Source organism: Gregarina niphandrodes (assembly GCF_000223845.1).
Source record: "Gregarina niphandrodes unplaced genomic scaffold scaffold00023, whole genome shotgun sequence".
Lineage (NCBI taxonomy): Eukaryota > Apicomplexa > Conoidasida > Eugregarinorida > Gregarinidae > Gregarina > Gregarina niphandrodes.
The window spans coordinates 115435-125196 of NW_011645792.1; the positions used below are offsets into that span (position 1 = coordinate 115435).

The 9762-nt window shown below is 53.4% G+C and overlaps 4 protein-coding genes across 4 annotated transcripts; 2 read left to right on the forward strand and 2 right to left on the reverse strand.

The window, feature by feature from the left end:
- Positions 1-40: 40 nt before the first annotated feature.
- GNI_105920 (putative EH-domain protein) lies at positions 41-2388 on the forward strand (the record flags this gene model as incomplete). Its single annotated transcript, XM_011133054.1, has 3 exons — positions 41-1228; positions 1493-1561; positions 1600-2388. 3 exons carry the CDS (start codon positions 41-43, stop codon positions 2386-2388), a joined length of 2046 nt encoding a protein of 681 aa, XP_011131356.1.
- A 1568-nt stretch (positions 2389-3956) lies between these two features.
- GNI_105930 (hypothetical protein) lies at positions 3957-6368 on the reverse strand (the record flags this gene model as incomplete). The annotated part of the gene is made up of 1 exon (XM_011133055.1): positions 3957-6368. The coding sequence occupies one exon, from the start codon at positions 6366-6368 to the stop codon at positions 3957-3959; it is 2412 nt and encodes an 803-aa protein (XP_011131357.1).
- An 898-nt stretch (positions 6369-7266) lies between these two features.
- On the forward strand, positions 7267-8145 carry GNI_105940 (UNC-50 family protein; the record flags this gene model as incomplete). Its single annotated transcript, XM_011133056.1, has 1 exon — positions 7267-8145. One exon carries the CDS (start codon positions 7267-7269, stop codon positions 8143-8145), a length of 879 nt encoding a protein of 292 aa, XP_011131358.1.
- Positions 8146-8623: 478 nt separating this feature from the next.
- Positions 8624-8786, reverse strand: GNI_105950 (hypothetical protein; the record flags this gene model as incomplete). The annotated part of the gene is made up of 2 exons (XM_011133057.1): positions 8624-8713; positions 8757-8786. 2 exons carry the CDS (start codon positions 8784-8786, stop codon positions 8624-8626), a joined length of 120 nt encoding a protein of 39 aa, XP_011131359.1.
- Between the last annotated feature and the right edge of the window lie 976 nt (positions 8787-9762).

The window sequence follows — 9762 nt, forward strand, 5'->3', positions numbered from 1 at the left end:
TCGAAACCAACAGTTTTGCGCGTGTCATTTCCCAAAAAGGATGTGGAAAGGGTGGATGTCTTCTCGCAGTCTGGAGGCGGTGAGTCCGGGTAGTGTGGCGTGTCGAGCAGATACGATGGAATCGTTCCAGTCGATCACATGTGGGTTGGCTGAGATCTATAAGAAGCATGTACTGCCAGTTGAGCGTGACTTCCGGTACGACCAGTTTTATTCACCGGCGTTAACGGATGGTGACTTCAAAGCGAAGCCGATGGTGTTGTTGTTGGGGCAGTATTCGACGGGGAAGACGACGTTCATCCGGCACTTGCTGGAGAAGGACTATCCGGGTTTGCGGATTGGCCCAGAGCCGACAACGGATAAGTTCGTGGCCGTATGTCACTCGGATGACTGTACTGACTCGGGTAACGCACCAGCGCAAGTTTTACCAGGGCATGCGGCTGTCGTGGACCGGAATTTGCCATGGTCGCAGTTGGAATCTTTCGGACCCGGTTTCCTGTCGCGATTTGAGGTTGTTCATGTGAAGAGCCATGTGTTCAAAGGAGTTACTTTGATCGATACACCCGGGGTGCTTGCGGGCAATAAGCAGTGGGAGCGTGGTTATGACTTCGAGGGTGTTATCAAGTGGTTCGCAGAGCGAGTTGATTTGGTGCTATTGTTCTTTGATGCACACAAGCTGGACATTAGCGACGAATTTAGACGTTGCATTCTTGCATTGAAAGGCTTCGAAAGCAAGGTTTGTATACTACTTAACAAAGCAGATTCTGTCAATGCCCATCACCTTATGCGCGTTTACGGAGCCCTCATGTGGAGTCTAGGCAAGGTCATGGCCGCACCGGAGGTACCACGGATTTATATTGGCTCTTTCTGGGATCAACCTCTCACCAACAATGAAGTCTATAAACTATTCGAGCAGGAAACAGATGATCTTTTCAAACTCATTTACTCACTACCAGCACGTTCAGCTGCCCGAAAAATAGACGACTTTCTAAAACGTGTGCGAAGATGCTACACACACTGTATACTCATCGATCACATGAGAAGACAAATACCTATACTAGGGAAATCAGCCAAACAGAAGGAAATGCTTGATCATCTTGAAGAGATCTGCCAACATCTCGCCACCAGATACCAGATACCTGCCTCCGATTTCCCATCCCCACAATTCCTCAGGAGCAAACTTAATGACAGCCACTCACTCAACCGCTTCCCAAAAATGGACCATAAGAAGGTAACACCCCCCCCACCACCATAACCAAACTTCTGCTTGCAGCTCGTAACCATCAACTCCCACTCACCACTCGAGGATCAAATCTCGACCATCCGTTGTTTAGCTTGTGTGCATAAGCTTCCACTCACCGCGCTGGGACTCATAGCGCTGGGATATTTATTGTTACCCCCCAATGATATTGTTACCCCCCAATGATCCAATGATATTGTCCCCCTCCCCTGCTCACCTGTTTACGACGCTGTTTGGGTATTGTTCCCCATGTAGCTTGGCGAAATAACGGATATTGTAAAGAAGCGTGTCGCTAGCTTGACAAAGCTAATTCCCCACGAAGAGGTAAGAGCTTCAGCAGTAGCAGTGTTAGTGTTGTTTAGGCTAATTCTGTTGAGATGAGCAGTCCGCTAATTATTGCTGAGAATGAGCGCACATTGAGTCCAACTATATGGTTTAAAGCTAGAAGCAAGGTGATAACGAGTCGACGACTAAGCAATGAGGACAGCAACCAAAGTCCAAGTCAGTCAATGTGGAATATTAGTGTAGCTAGAACTAGTACAGAAGATGTTGTCCAATTTCCGGAGTTAGGTGTTGGCTTTAGTCGGGGACCTGAAGAGGTGCACGGAAGAGGAGAACACTCACCGAGTCCTGGGGGTTCGGGGGCTGGTACCTCAGGAGGAGGCGGTTTCGGGGCTGGCGGTTTCGAGGTGCCCGTGGTGGGTCCGGTGTTAGTCGACGGCAGCTCTCGGTATCAGGCGCCAGGGGGAGGACCGGGCAAAGGGGTGGCCCTCCCGGGTCCTAGTGGCCTAGGTCCTAACGGTCTTGGCCCTAACGGTCTTGGTCCTAACGGCCGTCCTGGTACCGGGGCTGTAGGGGGTCCCGTGATGGGTTTCGGCGAGGCCGCGATGCGGCCGCCGGCGGCGAGGGAAAGCCCAGGCGGCGACGACCCTGCGTTGGAACCGCCAGAATCCGACGGCCCGGAGCCGCTATCGTGTTCGAATATGTCCAGCGTGGACGAAGCGCAGGCGATGGACGGACTCATGAGCATGAGACCACCGCCTTCCTCGCGCCCCTTCGTAGAGGCAGATGAGTGGGTCTCGCGACATGTAGACGCCAACGACTACATGGTTACACTTAGTACCAGAGACGATACCTCCCACAACCTCTAATTGCAGGCACGCGAATTCAACAAAGTCGCACAAGTCGTCACCGGCCGTCTCAACATCAAGTAAGCACTCCCCGCCCTCCGGTCACACTCCTCTCCCCCGGTCACACATACGCACGCTTTAGTTGCGTGGCGAACAATTGCATGTACTGTTCTTCGGAATGCGAGTTGCACGGCGGTCCGGCGCCTACCCCTCGTGGATCGTCGCACTGGCGGCGGCATTCTGCGGCCCCGACGGCTCCTTTACCTCCGGCGAGCGCGCATATACGCTCGGGTAGTTTGGCCAACGACTTTTCGTCGGGCACTTGGCGTTCGAGCGTGGCCTGGCGCCGCCAACGTAGTCATACCGACCTGAGTAAGAAGACCTGGGCTGAAGATCTGTCACAACGAACACCCGCGCACACTCCTGCTTCTAACCGCGCCTGGGAACCGCCGAACAGTCGAGCCTGGGTGCCCACCAAACAAGAAGACGAAGACTGGCCTGACGAAGATGACGAGGAACTTACCTCGAGCGAAGAAAACAGGCACAACGACCATGCCGGTCATGCCCTAACCCGGTCACACGGCCAGAACGCCGGCTCCCACGGTGGTGGTGGTCAGGACGCCGGCTCCTATGGCGGGGGTGGCCAGGTTGGTGTCCCGCGTGTGGCGGACCCCGGACTCCGTCTGGAACACCTTGGGGAACCGGGTCGCATGGACAATCGTGCACTCCCGATAACCACGGGACTGAGTGCTACGGCACTAAGTGCTACGGCACTGAGTGCTACGGGTTTGGGAGGTTTTCGGGAGGGAAGCATGTTGAGTGCGGGGGACAGGCGTTTCACACAAGGCAGTCCCAGGGCACAGAATAGTCCTAGGGCACAGGGTAGCCCCAGGGCGCAGGGGAGCCCCAGTTCCGCCTTCGACGACCGACCGAGCAGCGTTACCGCGACGCATGAGCCACTTGCGCTTGGGCGCTCCGACCGCAGCGAGACTGAGGAGGAGGACGACGAATGACTATCTTCCACCGGCCAGTCCATGTCCCTGGCCTACCATTCCTCCGTTGGACCCCTTACGTCCGGTTCGCTCGTAGCGGCCTGTGCTGTTTCGACGGCGTATGCTGAAATGCCGACGTGTCCGGTACCCATGCCGACAAACTTAATAAATGCTAGCACACAGCCCCCCTGCCGAAAGCCCTGCCGAATTGTCTCTGTCGAAATGCACTTGGATCCAGATCCCGACTTCGCCCCTGAAACAACCCTCTCTGTTGGTGCACCTGTCAATACAACCACCACAAGTCATAACGAAAAAACTACTTAGCCTATCGCCGAAACTCTCACCCTGTTACTCGTGCCTCCTCTCCGTATTTCAACTGATTGGGCAACTCCGATGGCTGGGATCCTTTCAGTGGAAACTGGGCTCGAAATAACCAAATTAATTGAACTTCTTCTCAGCCAATTTAACACATAGAAATACCTGAACAGCTTAAGAGGGTTCTAGCCGTGGTCTAAAGTGCAGTGGATTCCCTTTCAGTGATCTCCCTTTTAGTCGTCTAATGGGTCCCGTACTGTAGATCTTCCGTCCAGTATTTGCTTACTTGTAGTAGTCGGCAGGGGCGAATTGGACAGGGTTGAGTACCGGTGGGGTCCGATTGAATTGAATGTGGTTGTACTTATCATGGTTGTACTTATCATGGTTGTACTTATCATGGTTGTACTTATCATGGTTGTACTTATCATGGTTGTACTTATCATGGTTGTACTTATCATGGTTGTACTTATCATGGTTGTACTGATCATGGTTGTACTTATCGTGGTTGTATTGATCGTATCTGGCGTAATGCGTATGGGCGTCTCTGAGCGCCTCTATTGTTTCGTTAACTACATCGGAAACGACTTGGGCCTTTGTTAAAGAGGTGTCCAAGACTGTAAGCAAATTGGAGCATTCTTCATAGGAGCACACATCAGGTGGTAGCGCTTCGTAGGAGCTACGGGAAGGGCGTCGGCTTATGTCCTCGTACGTGCCATTGCTGCACAAGCTAGGCTCACGAGCGCCCCGAGCCTTTGTCTGAGGGGTCATTTCGTCCCCACTTTTGTCCGAGACTTTCGGGTCAATGAAGCCAAGGTCTTCCAATCCCGCGTTTTCCGTGAAGTGAGGCGATCGCAAGGGAGCTGGAGCTCGACCGTAGTCGCTGTTGAAACAGGCTGTGGCCCGAGAAGAAGCATGTCGGTAACGGGCTTGAGCTCGGGTACCGCCTTCCCAATGCCAGTCTTCGTCTGCCCTTCGGGCCGTGTGTAACGACGCTGGATTCGGAACAGCTTCCAGTAGGCCCTGTACCGCGGCCGGTCCCATGGACCCTGGCCCCATGGACCCTGGCCCTAGCGGTCCCATCGGTCCAGGCCCTAGCCCCATGGAACCTGGCCCTATATGGGACTCTGTTCTTACGGGCATGGAAAGGCTTGTGGCGTGATTCCGCTCAACGAAGACAGAGCTCGAATGGTAAGGAAGGTCCTGTCCTCGATACCTGAGCACCTGGTCGCGGCCTCCGTCATGCGCGGAACGGCTTAGATAATCGCCTGAAGCATATGATCTAATGGGTAATAGTCCATGAGGTAATGACTCCTGGGTTGCTGATCCGTGGGGCAAGGAACTAGCGCCCGAGCCAACAGGGCTGTGGCAAAAGGCGCTTCTATGTAGCGGAGTGCACGGGAAGGACTGTCGATTGGTTTCGTAGCTAAGACCGAGAACACTTCCTCCTTCTCTTGAAATGGAACTACCGACACCGGTGGCATGTAGGGCGTCACTATGGGGGGGTGTGGTACGATGCGAAGCAGCGGTCCGTAGACCGTCAACGGTCCGTAGACCGTCAGCGGTCCGTAGACCGTCAGCGGTCCGTAGACCGTCAACGGTCCGTAGACCGTCAGCGGTCCGTAGACCGTCAGCGGTCCGTAGACCGTCAGTATGGCTAATCGTCCTCCTGTCGTAGCGTGCAAATGTCGAAGAGCGTCCAAAGGAGGTAGGTCGCAGTTCACCTTCCGTCATGTAAATGTCCCGGTGTCTTCCATTCATGGTTGAGGAACTCATGGGAGCGGAACTCAGGGGATCAAAGACCCTGGTTGAAAGCGGGACTTCCCAATCAGATGGCGCATCCCGAGAAAGAACTATGCCCCCGTGGTGCTTGCCCCTTTGTCCTCCGGCCACTATCTCTCCGGTGGCTAGCTCTCCGGTGGCTAGCTCTCTACTTGCGTACTCTCCGCTACCAGGTTGAGAAAAATCGCTCCACGGAATTCCTCGTGCCCCATATTGATCGGTGCTGGCCAACAGCCTGCCGTACTGGACTCGTTCTCCGTCTGGACGAGGGACGGCGCTATTGGGGTGTGGGATTACATTCGCTTCCAGCTCGATTCCAGAGTCTTCTTTCGAATGGTGTTCCTTGAAATTATCTTCCTTCGAATCCTTGGAAGTTGATATTTGTTTTTCTACTTGCTGCACATCTGTTTGCCGCACACACGTCTGTTGCGGCTCCGGGTCTTGCTGCACGACTCTCAGCATTGGCTGCAAAGGTTCTCGGTTAAAACCAGGCGCATTGTGCTTTTTCTCCAGGTCGTTCTTCTCCACTGTGTAGGGTTCAATAATCACTTCGTAGGCATCTGACCTGATGAGATCTAGTTCATTGACCTGGTTCATCTTTTTCTTGAAGGCGGCTACGTCACCTGATATTGAGCGGCCGTGGAAATCTATTGGTCCGGAGTAGTCGATTCGGAGCACCCAAGGACTCGGCTGGTCCTTGGCGATGTTCGCATTGCCAATGAGCACGCCCCCAGTAGTCAGATCTATCAGGGTATCGCGAGTTTCCGATCTCATGATACTGCAAGGAGAGCCTACTACTACACTGCCATCAGCACTGCTGCCCACCGACCCACTCCTAGGTCGCACTGTTTCTGATTCGAACTTGTCTGCTGCATGACGCGCTTTACATGAAATCGGAGAAGCCGGAACAGTCATACAGGAAACTTGTTTTGACATTGTTACCCTTGGGGGACCAATGGGCTCTATCAAAATTGTACTACTACTCACCTACAAATATAGTTGTGCCCCTGGTCGCGTGATGCCATCGCGCTAGGAAATGGATTTTTCATTCATTTTCAACCACCCTTATGGCAGTGCTCCCATAGCCACAGCAGTGCTCCCATAGCCGCAGCAGTGCTGTAGATCTTACAACTTGGCTACTGAGTGTGATTGGAGCTTGGTGTGACCAAAAGTGATGGCCAGACATTTCTCCGCTAAAAAGTTTTCGTTTAGCACACGCGTGTGCAATGAGCGTCAAGCTGCTGATCGGGATCCCATGGGTGCTCGCCAGCTTATGCACACCGGATATATGTTCGATATGTTGTCGGCCGAGCGACTTCGGTTGCGAGAGTGACTTTTATGAGACCGCAGTATGTTCCTACATATATAGCTATTAGTTTTGGTCAGAGAGGTTATGTCATAACCCACTACCTGTTTTGCACTGTAAGTGTTTCTACAATAGCTGGAGGTCAGTACCAGGCGGTCATAGACAGGGGGCGGTCATAGACAGGGGTGGGAGTATTTGCCCTTTGTTGTGTTTGAAAGACAGAGCATAACTTTAGTGCTGGCATCACGATATGGTACCGTGCTGATATCATGGTTGTATGATCGGAAGTGTTGGGTGTTCGTATTTTTTGCGTTTTTAGGATTGTCAATGTTCGCAATGTGGCTGGCTCGAGCCTCCGACGGTTGCTGCACTGACATGTACTTCATGTGACCATATAAATTATCTAAAAGGAAAGACGCCCGCTTTGATCTATAGCGGCTGCGGCTCACTGAATTTAAGAGGTCGTGTTCAGAGGGCGGATAACTTCCTGGGAGTATAATTTCTAAAATGTTGCCCCCCTACAATACCCAGCAAGCCTTTTTAAAGCGATTGTTCCATCCTTGGACCCTCATCGACTGGCACCAGGCAGTGGTGGAGTTCGAATATGCGTTATTGAAACCAAAAAAATTAGCGCTAACAAGACTACAGAGGCTCCGAGTCAAAGGTCATTTGGGTCATGACGATCCAGGCATGTTTATGCTGTTGGTATACTTGATAATTTCGTCAGGACTTACCTACGGTCTGGCCGTGTATGCAACACATCGAAATATGATTTCCTTCTTCTCGCTTCTCCAAGGCTTCATGGTGTTTCCAGCGGCTGTGTTTGTGTTAGGTACAACTATGTCTAGCGCCTCGCTCTTCCTGATTTTAAAGAGAGTGAGTAAGGTGAGGAAAGGATCTTTGACGGCGAAACTTGGCACACGCGTGTTTAAAAAAACAGGAGATGGATCTCTTCTTGCCTCTACCGGTCCCTCAACCTCCGCAGGCGCTGATCAAGACCTTTTCCTATACTGTTTTGATTTAGTGTGCAACGCTCTCGTCCCTGCATTAATCGTCCTTTGCCCCCTCCAGTACCTACTACTACCTCTCGTCCTGGCCGGCCATCCGGACAGCGGCCCCTTCAGCAAATTTGCATCCACTTTCGTTGCAAACCTTCTTCACGCCTCCGCAGCCATCCTATTCACCAACTCCATATCCAAGGGGCTCGCTATCACGCCGCCACCCATCAATGCCGCAGCGGGGCTCGTGCTCCTTCCTCTGGCACTTTGGCTCCTTACAATACTCATTCTTACCATACTACGAATCAACCTTACCTCCATCTTCTTTACCTACGCATTTGGCTACTTATTCAGATCCGACCTGACCCAGGTCAAGACCAACCCTTGACCGAGTCATTAACCCTCAGCAATTTACCTGAGCAACTAACACACGTACCACCTTGCCTACGAACACCTTGCCGACGAACAAATACCTTGCCGACGAATATCCTACTGGTTAGCAGTTAAGGCCCATGACGGATCCGGTCACCAACTGGTTTGCCCCCAGGTGGGGTGGCTTGGATCGAAGAGCATGGGAGCATTATGACGACGGGGTCCTTGATGTGGCGTCCAGGACCATTAGCCTACCCGGTCACATTAACAGTTGTGGTCTATCAAAGTGGACCACAACAGTTAAAAGGCCAGATTTCGTCCATGAACGAGTAACTGGAAATCCGCAAGCAAATGGGAGTGTTGTTCGCAATGGGAGTGTGAACCTCTCTATATAAGTGCGGTAGGCCGGTGTTATCCGTCCTCCTAAACCATCCCTTACGCTTCGTGGCTGAATTGGATTTCGAAGTGGAGTTGCGTGCAGGGTCAAGAGGGGGTTAAGAAGAGCTCTCTTCAATTTGTTTTATAGCGGCTAAGATGCTTCTGCGTTGAGCAGTAAGGGTGGTAACCTCTCGAAGTTCGGATTCCTAAAGGAGCACATTTTTTGAGTTGGTTAAAATTGATGCTTACGTTGGGGGGAGTTCGACCTCCGTGATTCATTTGGTACCTGTGATAAATGACCTGCACCGATCTCTCCACTTCACCCAGCTTTCTCCTCAAGCCTTCCAGCTTGTGCTGCCGTAGGGAAAGACTTGTAATACGGTCTGGATGCCCTAGGTGTTGCCCTAGGTGTTGCCCGAAGTGCTGTTGTTGACTCAAGTGTTGTTGCCCGGAGAAGTCCGGTGAATTCTCAGATACCTGCGAGGGTCGGCCCAGTTCTGATATCTTACTGCGCAACCGGCTGATTGTTCTGCCAACACCTAAGTTCTGTCGGATGTTCCTCTCGGGGTGCACTCCTGCTCTTGGCCTGGGCTGCATCCCTCCTGGCTGCCCTCCTGGCTTGGGTCCTGGCTCCACCTCCCGGGGACTGGAGGGCACAATCCCCGTCGTCAAGGGCGTCAGTGACTGGGACGGGTGGTAAACGCTCTCTGCGCTTGCTTCAGCTCGCAGAGGCGACTCGATGAAGGAGGCCGAGAATGCCTGGGCGCCCAGAGGACAACTGGTCATGACGAGGTGGGGCGAAATGGTCCCACTGGCAGCGCTCGCCGTCTCCGTACCAACGCTCGCTGTCTCCACCGAACCGACCGCCTCGGCACTGACGGCCTGGCACGCCTGGATCGATGAGGGACTGGCAAGAGTGACCGGACTCCGCCCCGACCGAGTCGGCCGTGCCCTTAGGCAGATCCCACGCCCGCTCCGTGCCGATGAGAGCGAGTGCACGCTCTCCGGCGCCTCCGCACTTGCGCCTCGGCCCCCACCCACGTCCAAAATGGCTTTCGGTGGCGTTCCTGTTCCCACATTGGGTGTTCCCATACCAGTCGCTCCCATACCAGGCGCTCCCAGGCCAGACGTTCCCCCACCACACACCGTGTAGGCGCCGGCGTGGGGACTCGAACCGCCGTCCTGCGGGTGGCGAGACGTGCTGCCCCCCGACAGGGTCTCCGTCGACAAAAACGTTGCCTCCAAATTCGCCAAG